The 22,008-nt window shown below is 41.2% G+C and overlaps 3 protein-coding genes across 3 annotated transcripts in view; all 3 read left to right on the top strand.

The window, feature by feature from the left end:
* The first annotated feature begins 276 nt into the window (after positions 1 to 276).
* Positions 277 to 4,978, top strand: prdm12a (PR domain containing 12a). Its single transcript, XM_079524226.1, has 5 exons — positions 277 to 653; positions 2,337 to 2,527; positions 3,074 to 3,229; positions 3,473 to 3,587; positions 3,817 to 4,978. Exons 1-5 carry the CDS (start codon positions 431 to 433, stop codon positions 4,248 to 4,250), a joined length of 1,119 nt encoding a protein of 372 aa, XP_079380352.1. The 5' UTR covers positions 277 to 430; the 3' UTR covers positions 4,251 to 4,978.
* A 3,591-nt stretch (positions 4,979 to 8,569) lies between these two features.
* On the top strand, positions 8,570 to 15,550 carry exosc2 (exosome component 2). Its single transcript, XM_079524149.1, has 9 exons — positions 8,570 to 8,716; positions 9,030 to 9,131; positions 10,116 to 10,161; positions 11,438 to 11,527; positions 11,932 to 11,997; positions 12,115 to 12,183; positions 12,738 to 12,914; positions 13,400 to 13,528; positions 14,970 to 15,550. Exons 1-9 carry the CDS (start codon positions 8,595 to 8,597, stop codon positions 15,048 to 15,050), a joined length of 882 nt encoding a protein of 293 aa, XP_079380275.1. The 5' UTR covers positions 8,570 to 8,594; the 3' UTR covers positions 15,051 to 15,550.
* A 1,964-nt stretch (positions 15,551 to 17,514) lies between these two features.
* Positions 17,515 to 22,008, top strand: part of abl1 (c-abl oncogene 1, non-receptor tyrosine kinase) — a 48,015-nt gene continuing 43,521 nt past the window's right edge. Inside the window, exon 1 of the mRNA XM_079523597.1 lies at positions 17,515 to 19,473. Within this exon, the coding sequence (XP_079379723.1) occupies positions 19,347 to 19,473 (127 nt within the window). The 5' untranslated portion in view covers positions 17,515 to 19,346. The remainder of the gene's footprint in view (positions 19,474 to 22,008) is intronic.

The following is a 22,008-nucleotide window of genomic DNA, read 5'->3' as shown; positions in this document are numbered from 1 at the left end:
CACGCACGCACGCACGCACGCACGCACGCACGCACGCACGCACACACACACGCACACACACACACACACACACACACACACACACACACACACACACACACATCGTTTCATTGCTCCTGGTGAAAGGAGGGGTGGACTGACTGAACTAATGGTGCTTTTCTTGTGGCGGATCTGCAGTAGCCTATAGCTATTAGCTACTGCATGGTGGGAGTGTCATTAATAACTAATTAGACAGGGGTCACACCACCGACCGACCACTTATAAAGAGGCGCTCGCTGCGCTGCGACTGCGAGGCAGGGACAGCTCAGCAGCAGAACACAACACAACACACACTGACTCTCCCCACATAGACATTGTAGAAGAAGGAGCGCGGAGAACGAGCCTTTCCGCTGATCATCACCAGCATCAGCCTGCAGCTTCATTCTTGATCATGGGCTCCGTGCTACCCACAGACACTCTGGCGCTCAAGTCTGGATTTAAGTGTCCGAGTCGCTCGCTCTCCGACATCATCACCTCGGACATTCTGCACAGTTTCCTGTACGGAAGGTGGAGGAACGTGCTCGGGGAGCACCTGATGGAGGAGAGGCAGCAGAGCCAGGTCAGCCCCAAGACAGCCTTCACCGCAGAGGTGCTCGCACAGTCCTTCGTGGGAGGTAATTATTGTTAGTAGTGCCTGGTGCATGTGATCGTTTTCAGTGTTTTTTTTAGTTAGTTTGTTTTTGTTTTGGTGCACGTTTCCGACGTGATTCTTTACTTAAATTAGGACTATGTGGCGTAGGCTTTATAATAGCTTGTTTAACGTTTTTAATGTCACCTGGTAACGGCGTAGCCTAATGTTTTGTTAGTCGATCTTAAATACTGGCTATTTCTTCTTATTATTATTATTTCATTATAAATCGGCCTATTTAGACAAATATGATATTTGCTTATAGCCTATAGCCAATCTATCAAAAATCTATTTAACTTATGATATCTACATTCAACTTTTTTACGGACAATGTTCAGATTATACAATCAATGAAAGAAAACGTATGACAACTATATACCCTACCTTTATGTATTATAATTATAGGCTATAGAGGTCTTATCATTTCCCGGTGCGTAAAGCCTCCTACCCGAAGAGCTCCCGCATGCTCTTCGAGGTTTGACCACAGACAGACAGACAGTGAGAACTTTACCTTTCCCAAGGTTTATGTGCCTTGGGCTTATTACCGTTTTTCCCAATTTTGCTTTTTTATTTCAACCCATTTAACGCATTAACCCGTTTAGGGCTTTTGAGACCTTTCATTTAGAAGCTTGTTAGGCGTGTAACTGTTGCTGACTGAAAGACGGCGGGTATTAAATTCATTTGGTTAACTTTGTGCTTGACCTGGGAAAGTTTCCACTTAAACCCCGAGGAGAGAAAGGTTCCCTTTCTTTGAGATGTCCCGGGTTTTATCCTGCATTCATCAATCTCCGGACAGTTTCTTTTCCTCTCTTGGCAGCTATGGGGCTCCGGAGCCTTTCTCTTTCTCTGCAGCCTTTAAAAGATCTCTGTTCCTCGCATAATGCGCCGTGAAGGCTAATTCTAATGCTATTCATTGCATGTCAACCATCTAATCGCCTTTCCATTTTTTTGTTTGAGAAATTCCTGCGTCTTTTAAACAAGTCCTCGTTTCATTCAGTGCAAATTTATTGCTACAAAGTTCTTAAAAGGATAATGAATTTGGAATTAGCCGTTTCTTTTCCAGTAAGGTTTAATGAATATCACATCTGAAGCATGACAAATCGCTGGACCCTTGGCAATAGGAGACCATTTAACCCCCAGTCGCTCGGTCTTTTCGCGGTCCCAAATACCCCCCAAAAATAAATCTTTGATTCCGACATTAAAGAAAAGCAAGGGTTTTCCTTTTTTATATATATTAGGCCTATTCTGAATGAGGATGAAAATGCTCACAGTGCGGGTTTCTCTTCCCAACAGAAACTTTTCACACCAGCCCGCTAATCGAATTAAACGGTGGATGAGAATAGCTTAATATTTCGTGACCAAAATGTGGCCCATTTACTGCTTTCAAGACCTTTCCAAAATCCTATTTCGTGAGAAGCATGCATGTTTTTTCTTTTATTTTCTTTTTTGCGCCCTTTGCTTTGGCAGGTTTTTGAAGAATCCAGGCCTACACGAGTTGTTACATTGTAGGCCTTTCTAAATGTCATTTTCACCAGCGTTTTATTATAGGCCTATTATTTCCAATAATAATAATAATAAGGATGACAACAACAACAACAACAGCTAATTGTTGTATTTTATTCCAATAGCTTAAGTTCTAAATCATTTTCTATTGTTATTTTTTCTCCAGAGGTGCAGAAGCTGTCTAGCCTTGTGCTTCCCAGTGAAGTGATAATTGCCCAGAGCTCCATACCCGGTGAAGGCCTCGGCATCTTCTCAAAGACATGGATCAAGGCTGGCACTGAGATGGGCCCTTTCACCGGCAGAGTCTTGTCCCCTGAACACGTTGACCTGCTGAAGAACAACAACTTAATGTGGGAGGTGAGTGCAAATTGTACAATGATGTCCTGCATGGTTGTAGTATTGGTGTTGAAGGTGAATGTGATTGACAGCAATAGTGGTACATTTAGCATACCATTTTTTAGGTATTTCTGATTTTCAATACTTTTTTAACTTCTACTTCTACTATCAGGCAAATATTGTACTTTTTACTCCACTACAATTATTTGAACACTTTAGTCACTAGTAACTGATATACATTCTTATATTATAAAACATACATTAACCAATATTTTAAAGCCCTATTTTATATAGGCTAATAAGACAATAGCCGATCTACAAGCTCAACATGACCCGTTGTGAGCTTGTTTTTTGGCATTTTATATTTTATATAGTGTAGCCTACTGTAATGTACTTTTACTCTCAAGTGACATTTTGAACACATGCAGGCTTTTATACTTTATTTCCACATTGTAATTGCTACTTTTACTTAAGTAAAATATCTGAGTACTCCTTCCACCACTGATTGACAGTTCTTCTATATGCTGCAGCATTCTAAAAGGCATTCTACATGTTCTGTGCTTCCAGGTGTTCAATGAGGATGGCACAGTGCGCTGCTTTATCGATGCCAGCCAGGAAGATCAGCGCAGTTGGATGACCTACATTAAATGTGCCCGCAATGAGCAGGAGCAGAACCTGGAAGTGGTACAGATTGGTACCAGCATCTTCTACAAAGCTGTAGAGGTGAGAATTCCTTCAGTCTGTTTAGAGACCCATAGAATAGAATATTGCACATCATTTGTGCAAATTGTGTGCATAATAGCGCACCATGATGGCCAAAAGTATAATTGCATATTTGATCTATTTTCTCAATTTGGCAAAGGCCCTGACTCAGTTCACCATTGTCACAAAATGGCAAACAATAGAAATATTACTTGTCCATTATTTGACCAGTTTCCTTCCTTCCTTCCTTTCTTAATTCCTCAGACCATACCACCAGACCAGGAACTTCTTGTCTGGTATGGAAACACCCACAACACATTCCTTGGAATTCCCGGTGTTCCTGGCATAGAAGAAGAACCTCTGAAAAAGATCCGCAATGGTGAGGCCCTTTGCCTGCAGGTTATATGAGAGAAGAGAGAAGATCATTATTATCATTATGATGGTCATTATCTCTTTAGGAATGTTTAATGAATATGGGACTTCTATGGCTTTAGCTGATTTCTATAGGCCTTTAGTACTCAAGTAATCAAGTATCAGTTCTGTCTACCAACATGTTTACTGCAATCTTCTTCTGTGACACATTTTCCTGTTTTTATGTACTTTTACAGATGAATCCCATCCGTGTGATGGCTCCTCTTCGTGCTCGCCCTCCTCCTCCTCGGCCGCCAGCTGCCGAATGCGCTGTGTTATCTGCCACAGAGGGTTCAACTCACGCAGCAACTTGCGCTCCCACATGCGCATTCATACCCTGGACAAGCCATTCGTCTGCCGCTTCTGCAATCGCCGTTTTAGCCAGTCGTCCACTCTGCGAAACCATGTGCGCTTGCACACCGGCGAGCGACCGTACAAGTGCCATGTTTGCCAGAGTGCCTATTCGCAGCTGGCTGGCCTGCGGGCACACCAGAAGAGTGCCAGGCACAAGCCAGTAGCAGCGGCCGCTGACGCGGCCTCCCAAGTGTCTCCTCCTTCTACACAAATGACAAGTATACCCCATCAGCACCAGATGCCCATGGTACACCACATCCCCACCATGGTGCTATGATTATACTGGGAAGAGTCATAAGAGACAGTCATGCAAAACAACATTGCACTTTAGCGTATAGGGTAATATAGTGGAGAACTCAAGAGTCAGGTTGTGAGGGAAGACCCCTGCATCAAATAAATGGGTGTATGTAATAGTACAGCATTTGTCGAAGACATTTCAATTGGTTGCCTTATTTTTTTTTTCATTTAAATTATACGTTTGGCTTTCATGTAATTACAGTTCAAACGGAACAACAGCTTAATGATTGTCTATATTTTGGAACCCGAAATACAAAATGAAATGTCAACAATGTTTTATTTTTTAAGTAATTTGTCCTGTTTCTTTCTCTATATTTAATATGAAGTATCACATCTCCTTATTACAGGACATTTTAAATATGAGCAAATATCTCATGTAACTATGTAAGACAACACAGCTACTTCTACTGTTTGCATTACATTTATTTTACATCTCATTCCCACAAACTCAGGCAAATTGTACTTTCAAACAAAACAAAACAAAGTGATTTATTTGTACCATAGGCAGAGGGTCAGGTCAATGTTGGCCATATGTGTACATGGTTTTTGCTATATCAAAATGTCACTCTGTAGACTTAAATTGTCACTTTATTCTTGTACATAATGTGAACTTTTGAGCATTGTCTAATTTGAAAAGTGTAATGTAAATGTGAATGTAAATACATTTGTGCTTTCTTATAGTCTAAATAAATAATGATGTTGACAAAGTATATAGCTTCGCTCTCTAACTTCTAGACCAAAGAATATTGATTGATAAGTAAAACATTTTAAATAATCCATTATTTATTAGATAATGTTAAACAAATGATAAATAAATGTGCACTGTAACTACCAGTGGTGTTTCACATAGAATTATAATAATTTAACTTGGATATTGTCTTCAGTGTCCGACAAATATAGGAACACCCTTGTTGCCTGTATGGGGATTTGGGACTGTCTATCATTTTGTCAGGTATTCATTCTGATTATCTGTATGTTTCCTGATGCAGTTTAATTCAAAAGCATACCGGATGTTTTTGTTGTTGAAAAAGTGGCACTTAAAAAGATAAAAATGCTAGTGAAAAAAACACATAATTGCTAGATGTGTGGCAGGACACAGGATTCCTGAATAGAGTCGTGTTGACAGATGTATTTAGAGCCTTGGCAAGGTTGTCACTTTTCTTAAATACAGAGCCGAGACAGTGCAAACATTTAGGCTTCATTATTAATTGAAGTAATTAGCATGTCTGGTCTGCTTCCTGTCTGGTCTAATGATTCAATGTTTGGTGTAACGTGCATGGGGTCAGCATCTAGAGTACAAGATGTTTTTCACTGTTTATGGAACTAGTCTCATTGGCTGCCTCTTTACATCCACAAGATGGTGCTAGATGCTGAGGGAAAGAGATGGCAAATAAACACAATCTTCAAAAACAAAATGATACAAAATTACAATACAAAAAATACTTGAAAATTGATATGAACAAAGTCATGAACATGTGTCAATTTATAATTATAACTTGTCTTATGAATCTGTACATTAAGGCCACTGACTACAAGCAACTACATTGCTTAATGCTTTTAAGAAGTAAGTATAATAATAATAATGAATAATGAATTGCATTTTTATAGCGCTTTTCCAAGCGCTTTACAATGGTTCATTCATTCATACACTGGGAGGTGAAGCGGCGAACAGTCGACGCCAGCGTCCTCACTTCCCACATTCACACACCAATGGTGGCAAGCTCACACCGACCGACTCAATGTAGGGTTCAGTGTCTTGCCCAAGGACACTTCGACATGTGGACAGGAGGAGCCGGGATTCGAACCGCCGACCCAGGGATCATTGGATGACCTGCTCTACCTCCTGAGCCACAGCCGTATAAGTTCTGCCCATCTAGAAGAACATCTATCTACCATAGTAGAGTTACACTCACCTGTCTTCAGTGCAATACGTGTAACATTATGATGAAAGTGCAACTGACAGTATCATCAGTAGCCTAGTGTATATGGCTAACTTTGCGAAGACAAGCACTTACATTTAAGTTAAAATATTTGTCACATACATCTAGAATAGCTACATTAGAAGAAAAGATTTTTCTTTATTCTGCTCCTCATAAAGTACAATTATAGGTAGGCTATATTTGTAAAACTTGCCAAGAATAACTCCCTAATTATTGAAAAGGAATTGATACACATTTGTTACATTGTAGATGGACAACATACTGCACCATAAGAACACCATAAGAAACAACACTTCTGCAAGTGACACTACATTATAATGTTACACCATATAGTTACAATGGAACCATACAGCATATTGTACATAACTAATCTGAGTCCCACACCTCCACTATCTCCTTCTCCACTGTGCACATATCCACCTCAACCTCATTGTCCACTGGCCAGTCCACATTTCACTCCATCACCCTCCACTCCACTTTCTCATTTTCTCTTTGTTCGTCTTGTCTTGTCTCCCAGGTCTGCTTAGCTCTCCATGCTGCCCTACAAATGTCTGTCAAAAAGAATATTCATTTTTGCCATTTTTCTTTATTATTGTGTATTATGTCAGAAATTGCTTGTTAGTCTTGTTGCTTTAATGAAGAAATTTAATTTAATTTTGAAATCACCTTATTTCACACATTTTGTGAAAGGTATGCACTCACAAGAATAATATGTCAAACTCTACTTAGTGTATATTTCAGACAAGTGCAGTGCCATGTAAGCAAAGAACAGCTCAGACAAATATGTGGGGTTAGCCGTTAGTGTCTCCCCAAAAGCTGTGACAACTAGGTAGGTTGAAGATTCATCAAAGACTGATCCAGAAGATCAGAACTAACTGAAGTGAGAAAATGGTGTAGTTATGTGTTGTAGAATACCCTGTTCTTATAGGGGCATGTGAATAGTACTACCAGAAGCATTGTGGGCAAGCGAGAGGATGAGTATAGTGGACAGCTTTGTAGGATGCAGTCAAAATCTGGAAAGCAAAAGATATATCACGCAAAACCAAACTGCAAATCTTCAACTCAAATGTCAAATCCACCCTACTCTACAGTTCAGAAACCTGGAAGATAACCACCAACCTCAACAAAATACAAACATTCTTAAACCGCTGCCTCTACTACGAATCTACTAGGAATCTACTGGCCCAACACCATATCCAATGCAAACCTGTGGGACCTCACTAGTCAAGACACCATAGGAGGAGAAAATGGACATGGATAGGACATACACTGCGAAGACATAACAAATCAATAACAAAACATTCACTAACATGAAACCCGCAAGGCAAGAGGAAGAGAGGAAGGCCTAGAGCCACCTGGAGAAGAACCACAGAACAGGAGATGAAGGCGCAAGGGCTGTCAACGGCAGCGGAGGGCACAAGACCCAAGGGGATGGAGGAGCCTCATCAATGGCCTATGTTCCTCAGGGAATTTAAAGGCCTAAGTAAGTAAGGAAGTAAGAAAAACTGAAGCCAGATAACATAAACTAAACTGAAACTTAAATAAGATATTAACTGTCTATTTGGTCTATTTGGAAAGGAAAACATGTCTATTTGATTATTCACAGTTAATTTCCATGTAAGGGGGGGGGGGGGGGCATAATTGAGACACACAGGTAGTAGGTCTACACTAAATCTTTTGGATATCAACTGTGAGTCGAGGATGATCTTATTGCCCTACAAGGGCTCTTGCATTTGGTGAGTGTTCAGCTCATTTATGGTAATAGGATTTCAGGAATTGTACTTTCAGGAAGCCTATTGTATGCTTATGCGGGGGTGATCTATGGTCACCCCTTTAGTCCACAGCTACAGGGTATTCCTAACTCTCTTTTTATAGTTGTGATTTTGATTAATTAATTGTAATAAAGAACACACTTTTTTATAATATACAGTTTACACAAAAATATATATTTTAATTATAAATCATTGGTCTGTCTGCTATGTACCCTATTTACATCAATGTTGCCTGAAGAGTTCCACACTCTGAAGATGTGACAAGGATGTGACATTCCTATATCTGGACCTGTGCTAGCCTAATTTCACTGTTATGTACCGTTTGGAGAAGACAAGCACGTTTTGAAGTTTGCAACCACTGGAGGGCGCCATGTGAACATGAAAAGAAAAATGTCTCCCCCGCCTCAACCTTATTTGACAAAAATGTAGGGTATTTTAAATATGTAATAATAATAATAATAATAATAATAATAATAATAATAATAACAACAACAACCAAATGCATTCTGAAATAAAAGGGGGAAGTTAAAGAAATAAATATAACCTAAAAAGTGTGTGATGACGTCACTTTAAGGCGCCAACACAGACACTGAAGTCTGAAGTGCAACAAGCATGGCTGCTGACATGAGATTACCAGTTATTCGGAAACAAGTTTCACTGTCAAAATCCTCTCTAGATCGAAAGGATCTGGTTGTCCCCGGTGATGTGATCACTTCGGACGCAGGTTTTATGAGGTAAGGATCGTAAGATTAAGGAGCAGATGGATATTTGTACGTCTTTAAAATGTAAATGTTCTCATGAATTGAAAATGGAGGACCCTGTAAACAAGTCTTGGTGCTTTTTCTGTTTTTATCCTCGTAGCAGTTTTTGACTTGTGCTTTCGTTTGAAATGTACCCATTCTGCTATCCTGGCCTGTTTTTGTACATACAGACAGCAGTTGGTTGTAGTATGTGTCCGAAAGTACTGTGGGCTTTAATAAACTATAACCTTATTATGTAACGTTTCATTACTCATGTCATATTATTTTTATTATGCTTTATATCCAGGGGTCATGGCACTTACATGGATGATGAGAATCTGACGGCATCTGTTGCTGGAGAGGTGCAAAGAGTAGACAAACTGATCTGTGTCAGACCTCTTAAGACAAGGTAAGTAGTGGTCACAATAGTAAATGGACAGCCAAAGTTGAACTGCTATAGATTGTGGCATTGTTATTGTGTGGGAGTGTGACTGTGTGAGTGAGCCTACTACTATACTGTGTTGTAGCCTAGGTTATACAGGACAGGTCAAGTGGGCACCTGATGTATATTTTTCTAAAATGTAGAAATAAAAAATCACACCTGAGTGAAGTGAGGGGCGCTCTTATCAACTTCTATTGCTTCATTGTTGATGGGAATTAACACTTTGTGTAGGATCGAAATAGCCAATTTGCTCAAATACATTATCTCCATTCATTGTCAATGGGAATCTAATGTTTGTGTAGGATAAAAATAGCCGATTTGCTCAGATACATAATGACGTAAATTCTCCATTCATTGTCAATGGCATTTAATGTTTGTGTTAGGACAAAAATCTACACTATAGCTCTACACTATAGCTCTATATATAGGCTCTATAGCTCTATATCAAAAACAAAGCGTAAATGTATAATTTTAAACGTGGTTAGAAATAATGTCAAGTATGCATGATTGGAACATGCAAGCATGGTAGATCATTATTAGACCTAAAGGATTCAACTTTAGCTGCAGGAAACTCGGATGCTATAAACATCGTTAAACTGCAAGATTACAGCTGTAAGGAAAGCTCTCATTATCTGTCATACCCGTATATTTGTATCCGTCAAGTTTTGTTTAATAAAAATCCACCATTAACATGTTGTTATGAGCTACTTTCAATAAATTCTGTGCACTGCAGGTGATTATTTTCGTGTTTGAGTTTGGAAGCACTCGTTTTTTCAATATCACAACGTCCTGCTCCTCCTGCATTACGTGCAATTTTGAAACAGGTGGTACATGTACGCAGGACCGTGGCATTGAGTCATTTCCAAGGAGTGCTTTCAAACTCGAACACTAATAAAAATAAATTATGTAAGTATGATTGTTTTGCCACATTTCACTGTTTTTGTGTTGCAGGTACTATGGAGAAGTTGGAGATGTGGTTGTTGGCCGAATCACTGAGGTAGGATCATCATTTGATTTTAATTTCATTATAAATTCAAGGAATAATTTCAGCACATGGTTACACCAGGGAAGGTGATTGTGTGGAAGAAAAGTAAAAAGCATCCGTGTCTGTGAAGTCTGATATAGTATCATGCAATGTTTCGCCCGTCTGGGCTTTCTCAAGTTACATGGGTATGGCTTTGAAACCCTTAAATAGTTCAGAACCAAAATGGGCGTCATCGCCAAAGGCCATCGTGTGTTGTCAGTTTGTCACTGCTCTTTTATCTTACTGGCTCACCTGCCTGTGAGGTACTTGGCAGTTGGCACCACCGTCCTACCCCTCCTGCCCAGCACTCCCGGGTGACAGGTGCCACACCAGCCTGTAGGAATACATGCATTGACAAATATCACCCTGGCCCTGCCCAGCCCAACCTAGCTTCCCGGCCTGGCTCGGCTCGGCTTCCCTCCCCGAACACGTGCCAATTGTGTGCGTATAGACGCTCGACAAAGTCTGATGCACCACGATCATGCAGTCGTTTCGAACTACTGACTCTGCGGTGGTGGGCAGTGGGCAGGTACCTTACAGCTGTGAACTACTGACTCTGCGGTGGTGGGCAGTGGGCAGGTACCTTACAGCTGTGAACTACTGACTCTGCGGTGGTGGGCAGTGGGCAGGTACCTTACAGCTGTGAACTACTGACTCTGCGGTGGTGGGCAGTGGGCAGGTACCTTACAGCTGTGAACTACTGACTCTGCGGTGGTGGGCAGTGGGCAGGTACCTTACAGCTGTGAACTACTGACTCTGCGGTGGTGGGCAGTGGGCAGGTACCTTACAGCTGTGAACTACTGACTCTGCGGTGGTGGGCAGTGGGCAGGTACCTTACAGCTGTGAACTACTGACTCTGCGGTGGTGGGCAGTGGGCAGGTACCTTACAGCTGTGAACTACTGACTCTGCGGTGGTGGGCACTGGGCAGGTACCTTACAGCTGTGAACTACTGACTCTGCGGTGGTGGGCAGTGGGCAGGTACCTTACAGCTGTGAACTACTGACTCTGCGGTGGTGGGCACTGGGCAGGTACCTTACAGCTGTGCCCCCCCGAGCGCCTAATCTTTGACCCCTTCTAATGAGTTCATTCTTGATGTTTGTGCTAAATGTCAGGACATTTCCTCAAGGCATTCACAAGGTTGGGGGAAAAAACGACAGATGTCTGCCGGCGGAGGCATAACATTATTAGATTGTATTTAAATTTGTGTTTCAATTTATATTATTAAGTGTCTTCTTGTGATGTTTGTAGGTGCAGCAGAAACGTTGGAAGGTGGAGATCAACTCCCGACTGGACTCAGTTCTCCTGCTATCTTCAGTTAATCTGCCTGGAGGAGAACTGGTGAGTTGCTATATGTGCACAACTCTTACAACGATTCATCAGTACTCTCTGTGCTACATTGTTTTGATATAGTAGCTCTGGTCCAGTGTGTTGGTAACTGTACTTCTCCTTGCTGGCATTGTGTCCCCTTTAACTGCACCCTTAACCTTAACCACACCAACTATGGTGTCACTATTTTTTGGATGTCATAATTGCATACATTGTGAGAGTAAAAATAAATATACATCTAAATCTTCGACAATAGTGAAAATTGCTGCTTTACAAGCTTACAACTCGCATCATTAAGTTATTAATGTAAATAAGAATCTATTCTTGTTAATATTCTTTAATCAAAGGTTTATAGTACCAATTTGGTGAACTTGTTTTGCAATCAATTGTCTGAATTTCTTTTTCTTTTTTTTAAGAGGAGAAGATCAGCAGAAGATGAACTGACTATGAGGGAGTACCTCCAGGAAGGAGATCTCATAAGTGTACTCTCATGTTTACTATTTACAATGATCTTTCCTGAGTCCTGACTGTAATGGGCTATTTTCCTTTTCTTATGTCTTTCACATAATTTTGATTCAACTTTTTTTTGGTTCTTTTAGGCAGAGGTACAGTCTGTCTTTTCAGATGGAGCCCTATTGCTTCACACCCGCAGTTTAAAGTATGGAAAGGTAAGTTATAGCAAACACTTTGTCATCCTGAAGCAATACAATGAATGAACACATTTCTGTTCACTAAATGACAATTTAGCTATTCAGTTTAATCTAGTCATATTTTTAACATTGTAATAATTATTGTAATTTCTTGTTATTTGATATTCAAGAACTGGGAGAAAACATTTGGTCTGACGGTATATCGATCATATATTTATTTTGTAAATATGCCTGGTATAGTGCCTGTTCAAACTCGACAGCCATGAAATACAAGTTGGCAATGTGTGTGGTTCTGTGCATGCATATGATCATGGCACCAACACCAGTACTAATGGCATGTACAAATGACAAAATACAGAAAACTAAGGGATTTACATGCCTTGTGTGTAATGTTACAAAATCAGTGTTGTTTTTAATCTAGCCTGCAACATTGAATTTCTGATTGGTACTAGGCAGCTTTTAAAATCTGAAAATAATGTCACTAGATAAACAGCTTTGCATTACCCTGTTCACACAAGGTTGTTGACAAACTACATTATCTAATCTGATCCTCTTTTAATGTGTCTCACTAGCTAGGTCAAGGAGTGTTGGTGCAGATCTCTCCTTCCCTGATCAAGAGGCAAAAGACACATTTCCACAACCTTCCTTGTGGAGCATCCATCATTCTGGGAAACAATGGCTTTGTGTGGCTGTACCCAACCCCATCACAACAGGACGAGGAGGCTGGGGGTTTCTACACTAGCCTGGAGGTGAGGGCTAAATTTTATTGCGACCGAAGGAATCGTGCATTTCCCGTCAGTCAGTCAGTGTATCACTCAAAATCCCCGTATATGGTGCCCAGGTCTCGTGACATCACGTGACATCATCAGGGATGATGGTAAATCAGGCAGAGCCATATAGTAAGGAAGAGTTATTTTGAGGGGGCAGAAAACAGCCTGGTCACGTGGTTCATGACTCATATACTCATGTATGAGAAGTCGAGGGGCAACAATGCAAGCGTATTTACGCTGGCGTGGTCCTGTGAAATTGTCGCGCGCATGCTCGTTTCGTGCACATGCCTGCGACTGACCAGACCTGGATTCTGTTTATTTATTTTTTTACGCGTTAATCGATGCTCGTCTGAAAGGACCTTAAGGTTGAATTATTACTTTAGCTGCACTGTAAATAATGCTCATTAGGAATGCTCATTAGGAACACACACATGCACGCACTTTAATTCTCCTTGTTCTTTCAGCCTGTATCTCTGTCAGATCGAGAAGTGATCTCACGGTTGAGGAACTGCTTACTGGCCTTGTCTGCACACAAAGTCCAACTATACGACACCAGTGTTTGCTACTGCTATGACTCTTCTCTTCACCACCAGGTAAGATACTGGTTGAGATTATTAGATAATTCATTCTATATACTGTAGGAGATCATGAGATTCCAGGTTTATATCAAACATTTTCAATATGCAGTTTTCTTGTTGCTGAAAGCTATAGACAGGAACGAGATGGTAAATAGCAATACATTACAGACAACATTACAAGTACTGTAACCCACAGAGCCTAGTCCTTCCACGCGCCAGAATCTGGTTCTCCCAGTCCCGGCAGAGTAGTTCCGGAGCAACGGATTGTGTGGCCTTGCTCATTCCCTGATGGACTGATCGAGGGTAGCTACTGGGATGTAAGTCGGGATTTGATCAACCCCGGCTGGGTCGCCTGAGTGAGGGGTTTGATGTTGGTAGACCCGAAACCCTGTTGACCTCAGGATACATCACTGAGGATACGTCCCAGGTGCATCCATGCGATGTATTTTTAGTTATAGTTATTCTATTTATAGTGACTCATATGAATAGACTATGTGACAACCGGGTATAGTCTGGTGACCACCGGAGAGAAGGGTGACAGCCGGAATGTACACGGCACCCGGGTGAGCAGTATGGGCTAGCGCCACAGCCTGTGTCCTCTGTGAGGAGGAAGCCCAACAAACCTTGGTGAGGCCTTTAGGAGGGCCATTATAATCCACCACTCCTGAATGAAGTGCCTGGTGCTGAATGAACCATTGTCTTCAAAAGCAAGATTAGGTTAACATTTTATACCGCAACACTATGATGATTATGTGATTAATTATTTTCTTCAATTATTTGCTTGAATATTTAGGCAGGATTAAATATCCAATGGATGTACTGTAATCTATCTCACAAAGCACGTTGGGGAGGATGCAGTTGTTTGTTATATTCAGTTAATGTGGTGATGAAGTCAACAAGGTCTAATTGTGCTGTATGTAGATATTACTGCTGCCTAAAGGCTTGTGTAAATATTTAGTTGTTACTTAAAGATACTTATTTGTGTGAGGTAACAGCTGTCTTGACATTGAAGCTATTTACACCACAGCTTTTAACCTCACTAGGCTATGATACTTAGAATGTGGAAGTGCACCTTGAGATCAAACTAAATCCCCGGAGTTCATGTAGGCTACATGGTGTGTTTGCTCAAACAGTGTGCAGATATTTATTACATACAAAGCCTATTCAAATCAATCACGTATTATGATGGTAATATTTACTGAAAATATTTCTTCAGTATAAGATGGTGTTATGGCTGGATAGCCGAAACGCTTGTCCCTGTTCAAAAATGAAATAAATATTTTGAACTGAAGTCTTGGCGTGTGTGACCCACTACCGTTATTTATTTCAGTGCAAGATGTACATAACATGCACTATTCCTACACAAGATGCTGTTGTGGCGATTCACAGCATTAATCAATTAATTAACCTTCATTAAGCCTACCCTGAATTATTTGTAATCATGCTCTCTTTATAGGTCAAAGACATTTTAAAACCAGAGGTTATGGAGGAGATTGTGATGATGACACAACAGAAGCTGATAGAACAGGAGGGATAGGGACAGTGAAATGAAACCCCATCCCGTCTGTCTTGTTACAAGACAAAATGTGCCTGTCCTGCATTCCAAGTCTAGAACCAAGATAACTGATTGAGCACCAGCCCAGCAACTGACATTGGATTTTATCATCTCTGTTTTGATGCAATTAATTAATTAATAATTGGCAGCTTGACCAGGAAAAGTCCATATGTCTCCAGTCCCGGGTCACATTGGTTATCATAGTTTGATTTACAGTATCAGAATGAAGTGCCATTTAAAAGCCACTAAAGCAACTTTTCCTAAGGTTTGTTGGTGAATATTTTCTACAAGTATACAGTATACAAGTGTTGTTGATAATGTTTTGTATGGAGAAGGGTTGAGTGGAATAAATAAAAAACGGTCATGTCACGTTTGTTGACATAATGTACAATAACCATTGTATGTTTCTGTTTACTACAATTTGAGATATTTGCCTTGTGTAATTATTATGTTGGTAATATAAAGCACATACTCCAAAGTCATATTTGTTTCATGTTATTTTGCAAAAATAACCAATTTATTTTTGAGGGGCTAGCCCCTCATATACAGCTTTTGTCCCCACAAAATGTCCGCAACACAAACATTAAATGCCATTGACAATGAAGGGAAGATTTACGTCATCTTGTCCCCACACGTCTCATATTTGCCATCGACATTGAAAGGAGAAATTAGGTCAAATGTCCGCCAAATATGACGTATAATGTCCGCAACACAAACATTAAATGCCATTGACAATGAAGGGAAGATTTACGTCATCTTGTCCCCACACGTCTAATATTTGCCATCGACAATGAAAGGAGAAATTAGGTCAAATGTTGTATGACGTAAATGTGTGGCAACAGGCAACAGGTATTCTGATTGGCCAGTATGAGATGATGTATGATGATAAGAGCGCCCCTCACTTCACATGGGTGTGATTTTTTTTAAACAAATGGATGCTAATATTGGTCACTGCACTACTATTTCATTTGAGTAGTACAGGTTCTCAACATGGGATCTGGGGACTCCCAGGGCCCCTTGAATGGGGTTCCAGGGGATCCCTGGCTAAATAACTGATAGTTGTGAACCAAATTATGGGTCCCGAGAGTGTACAAGAGGTAACCAAGTAGAGAAACTCTTGACTGCAAGGCAGTCAAGACAGACACGGAAGTTTGGAAACCAAGTAGACCATTATAGGTCCAGTTGGTTACATTTGTACACAGTCTGACCCAGGAGGAGCGAGATCGACCGACCATGTCGATCTCGCTGTCTTTCGTCTGACCCCGTCACTGTACACTTAATCATTAAGGCCAAATCACTGCCACCGTTCACCGGTTAATATTTCGGTCCGCACCGCTGGAGGGCAAGTTTTTTCGGTGCGTGGCCTCCAACTCCATTTCCCAGGCTGAATTAGTGGCCCAACACGTCCCTGATCAACTGGCTAGTGCATCAAACTGGAGGTTCTTGAAAAGTTGAGAAGCATTGATAATACCACAGATCCTCACTCCTAACAGGAGCCCTCAGGCTCATACAAGGTTTCTTTGACTATGCATGCACCTCATGGTACCACAGCACCTCAAAGGCCCTTAAAACAAGGCTCCAGACTTCCCAAAACAATCTTGTAAGGCTACTACTTGGCCTTACTCCCAGAACCCACCTCACCCCTGCCCATTTTGATAGGTTGGAATGGCTTAGGGTTGACGACGAGTACAGCAACTTGCAATGGGCTTGGTCTACAAGATTCGCTACACCACTAAAGATACCCATGTTCATGTACCTGTCTAAACACTTAATGTCAACAAAGTCCACAATCACAACACCTGAGGGAGTTCAACACTAAAATGCCACTAAAATATGGAACGCCCTACCAACAGCTCCTTCAAAACCACTCTCAAACAGCACCTACGGCCCCTGTAAAAAAAAGTCAGTACCCCCTACGGCCTACCCCCCCCCCCCCCCCCCCTTTTTTCCTCTCCACTGTACATGTTTTCCCCTTTTGTAACTGTAGCCTATATATGAAAATAACTTTTTGTATTGACCTGTAATGTATTATGTATGTACCCATTCCATTCTGCATACTGTGAAATAAAATGTTCAATCAATCAATCAATATTATTAATCAACCAACGAACCCCTGAATGTATTCTAGTGAAATCCTAATATAGTGTAGTAGGCTACTAATGCCAACGTGCTACACATTTCTAAATTGTAGTATTTCTGAATGAATGTTATCAGTGTCCTAACAAAACCTGTATACTGGCTTTATACATGCATCATCAATGCAGCATGGATTGCATGGTCCAAGAAAGTCTATTCGGTGTAGTGTAGTGGATTTAAATAATTGGGTTTTGGACAATGCTAGTGCTACAGCATCATGGACACCTTGACCTCTGACACCAACCCACCAGCCTTGTGGCTTGTGGAAGAAGGTAGAGTGGGCGTCTCCTCAGTACTAGCCCACGCACGTTCGCTGACGTCGAACGTAGCCACACCCACATATTTCAGTAAACCACCTTGCAGTAGAAATATGGCGCCCTTAGCGACAACTATTCGGACAAAGTTTACTATTGCTCATATTTTCACGGGGGAACAATGAACGGACACGCCGCCGAGCCGAGAGTGTGCAGCGAACGAAGAGTTTAGCGTGTTTGATTGATGATCGCGGCCGGAGTGTGTTTCTTCTCTGCAGAAACGATCTGACAACAACACCACTGTCTGTGACCTGCTGCTGCTGCCTCGAATCTCTGCGTCTGGATTAAAGTGCCTCTCGATGCACGAGAGAGAGAAACTCTTGACTGCAAGACAGACACGGAAGTTTGGAAACTTTTAATTGAATGCCCACCAGGCAGGGGTTGGATGATGATGGATGGGACACATTGACAAAAAGCGTTAGTTAGTTAGTTTCACGGTTAATGTTTCGGGCTGTAAACATTAAAGGTCCACTGACTGACTGACTGACTGTGGCCGACGTAAGTTATCGCCGGCGTGTTATCAGCGCGAGCCAACTGTTGATGTGTGTGTGTGTGTTTCAAGCGTCTCGCGCTGCTAAAGAAGTTAGCCTTCGTAGCTATCTCTTCCAACCTTAGCTTTGGGGTGCTAACTTGACCAGACAGCAGCGTGTAGACTTTCTTCTTTGGCCTTAATTATGCTGCCTTTTCACACTTTCGCCCGTTAGCGTAAATATATAGTTTATTTTGGAGCAATCCTCTGTCCTGTAGAACTTTGTCATTTTCAGTTCATCGGCTAAATAGGATGGTTTCATGTGTTTGACTTGACAGTGTCTTCTTTTGCCATGGTATGGGGAAGTGTCTTCTTTGCACCAAATATTATATTAGCATCAACGTTATGGCTCAATTGTTTTTTGTGATTGTCATGGTTAAAAGCTTTAAAGCCAGTAATCAGTTTGCTTTTCATAGTTAAAAGCTTTAAAACCAACACCTCTATGTTGCCTGTCAACTTGGGACGCAATGGTGTTTGCATCTATGGCCTGCTGTGACACACAAGACTTGTTTGACCTGTTAGCTTGTCAGATTTCTGGTCTTCATGGTGAATCGAAGTGGCTTCACATTCCAATATCCAAAAAGAAGCTGAATTGTTTAACAGAGTAATGAATGTCTCACATTGACATATTATCTACTACTCTGTAGAATAGTGATAGTGTAAACAACTTTGTTTCAAAAATGTTGACTGCCTACAGACTAAATGTATCATTTACTGGTCCATCATTGCCTTAAGATACATTATACACTTTACTGTAGGAGCTGATTGATCCCTAGATAATGTATATCTTAGATAAACCTATGTGGTCCTCTTGGGTATAGTTTACTGTTGTGCCATAGTGTTGTGCCATAGTGTTGTTAACTAATCTATAGAAAGAACATTGCAACTTCCTTTTGGTGCAGTCGAATAGACTTACATTATGCTGCTTCTTGCATTTTTGAGCGGCGTGAATGTGTTTTTCTCTGTCAAAAGACTACAATCTGCCCTTAGATCATCACCACCATCATCATCAGTGTATCTGAAGTATTTTACCCCCTCATATTAATGCAAATCACTTTTATTTGAACTCTGAAACCCTTGGGTGCCATTCAAAGCATGATAAACTGAGATATATCAAAGGACCTGCAGTGTTCCTCGCTATCACCTGCTATCCAGGGGAGGCCAAACTGAGCTGGCGCCTGGCGGAAGGGACTCCTATTTTCTCTCCACTTTCTCACTACCTGACTGCTGTGCTGACTTTGGGACGGCGAGTGAGTCCAGCTTGGAGAGGTCCCGGCTGCGGCCTGGCACCCTGCCCTTATGGGGCAGCAGCCGGGGAAGTTTGTCGGGGACCAGAGGAGACCCAGTCTGCCGGCCTTCATCAAGGGTGGGAGAAGAGAGTCATCGCGCCATGGGCCCCAGCACTGTAATGTTTTCGCTGTTCACGGTAAGAGAAAATGACTTCTACCATGGAAAACTAGTCTAAAGTAATTTCACCTTCATTTAACCAGTAAAGTTTTCACATACAGAAGACGTTCTTACAAATCTTGTCTGTTTATTTTCACATTACAATAAAAGTTATAAAACACACCTGTATGTTAAAGGCAGATTACATTAAGCCAACACACAAGAAGAAATCATAGTTTATGTCAATAAATGCTTCCTTTTGTGTCAGAATTAAGGCACTAACCAGGGTCTTGGGCATCTCCTACATCCTATCTGGAATGCTCTGTGGTTCTGCCAGTGCCAAGTATATAGGCCCATGGAGATTTTCTTTCTAAGAAAAATGCTGAAGGCAGGACTAAGCACTTTCTTTTTTTGGGTTTAAACTGTAACCCCAGACTGATTATGGCCAGATAATCGTAATCATAATCTGCCAGCCGGAATGAGGAAAGGTAGGATATAAAATAAAGCATTAGTGAGGCATAGTACAATGTCAATGGAAGGTATTTGACCAAGCTAATCTAGACTGGTCATGCTTTCATGTGTAGTACTATTCATCAGAAACTAAATGTAGGGAAATCTGTTAATTGAGACCGATTTTAATAGTTTGACTTTTAAGGTGATTGCCATTCATGAATGGGATGCACGCCATTGAGTTAAAAGCTGATGACATTACCAAATGAGTCCTGAATGCCGTGGCAGCCAGGGATACATTCCACTCATGGATCTTCTTGCACAATATACCGAGGGGGGAAAAGACCTTCCCAGGTCAGAAAAACAGAATAAAAGGTTGTGTCCCCTTCATCGCCACCATCTCCTCTGCATTTGGTGAGGAGAGGAATAGGTTATGAGAGGGTTGTGACTCAGTGCATGTGGAGGGTAATGTCAGCACATACTTTTACATTGTAGTATTGTTGTTCTTCCTGGTTAGCCTAGTTGTACATTTGTACCAATTGTACAAGGTTAGCTACCTCTCACCAGCCAGGTTCAGGTCTCTGCGTGCAGCCACCTGGGAGAGAGAGTGAGACGGTGTAGGGCAAGCAAAGACCTGTCTCCATTCTCGGCACTGTCGAGTACTGTACAGTGTGGAGGTATGCTGTCATTGGCTATCTTGCACAGCGTTTTGGAGAGATCTGTCTGAGCACATTGGAAGCAGAGTTATTTGCAAGGGGGGGGGGGGTAATTTATATTCAATATTATTCATGCATATTTAGTACAGAGGAGCCACTATGTTTTTTGCCCATTTGGTTGTTTATAATGTCCCTTTTGTTGTTCATTACAAATCACAGCCTGAGGCCAATTCTCATTTACTACTTCTCAATTTTCATTACTACTTGTGTGCTCTGGTAGTCACTGTGATGTAGCTTGTTCATTTCTCATTGGGTATTTACTATTTAACTCCGAACATGCTTAAAATGGCCAGTGTCTGTCTGTCTGTTATCCTTGCAAAACAAAGCAGTCAATTAATATGAGACAATCCTGGTTCAGCTGTCTTGAACCAGGATGGCATTATTTGATTACAACTGCATTGTGCAATATTTTTGATAGCCACAAGGCCTGCAAAATGACCACTGTTGAAGGTTTCATTATAAGACATAACGTGGTTAACCAATGTGGATGCACATTGTTCTTCTCCTTCATGCTAAGAATGTCTAAAAATCTCTTGGTACGGTTCTTTGGTTAAAAATACAATTAGTGTTGAATAGCTCAATATTGTTTGTTCAGTCTAAATCTCTCTCTAACTCTTTATTAAACAGAAACGAGGAACATTTGGAACTGGAACACTATACAAATGAAGTTGATAAATGGGTACTCTCTCCTGACTGGCATTTTGTCACCTACCTGAAATTTTGTTCTTCTGTTTTATTAAAGATCTGGAGAGACAGGCAGACTGTGAATATATACTACTCTATTCCAGTGATTCTCAACTTGTGGTACTTACTTGAGCCCCCCTCTGGTGGTACACAGGAGTCGTGAAAAAAGAATGGAATGGAAGAGTGGAATGAAATATTTATATTACTACAAGTAGTTCTTCTGACCAAGCAATTGGTTGAAATATGCTCTCCAGCTGTGTTGAAATGAGCGTGACAGCACACGCCGTTAATAGAAGATCTGAGGACGGATTAATAACATTAGAAATATCATCAGTTGTGCTGCTTAGACAGACTTTCGTCAAAGCAGCATTATTGGCTTAGGAATGGAACAAAAAATAGAAATGCACTCTGTCGAGCTGCCAACTTGAGCATTGCACACAAGTTGGCCATGAATGGCCTACTTGTGCGCGAGCAGAGCGCGCAACCTACTGCTAACTCGTCAGCTTACTAACTTTGAAAGATAGATTGGTTACGTCACCACGTATGTCTGTGTTGTCCCTTAGCCAATCAGGGCTCATCGTTGTTACCTGTATGTATGTATGTATGCATGTATACGCATGTATGCATGTATGTATGCATGTATGCATGCATGCATGCATGCATGCATGCATGCATGCATGCATGCATGCATGCATGCAATTTAGTGAGTAAGCAGTGATGCAAAT

The sequence above is a fragment of the Electrona antarctica genome (genome assembly GCF_951216825.1).
Source record: "Electrona antarctica genome assembly, chromosome: 16".
NCBI lineage: Eukaryota > Metazoa > Chordata > Actinopteri > Myctophiformes > Myctophidae > Electrona > Electrona antarctica.
Note: the sequence above shows the minus strand (reverse complement) of the source record. Positions and strands in the feature narration are given on the sequence as shown.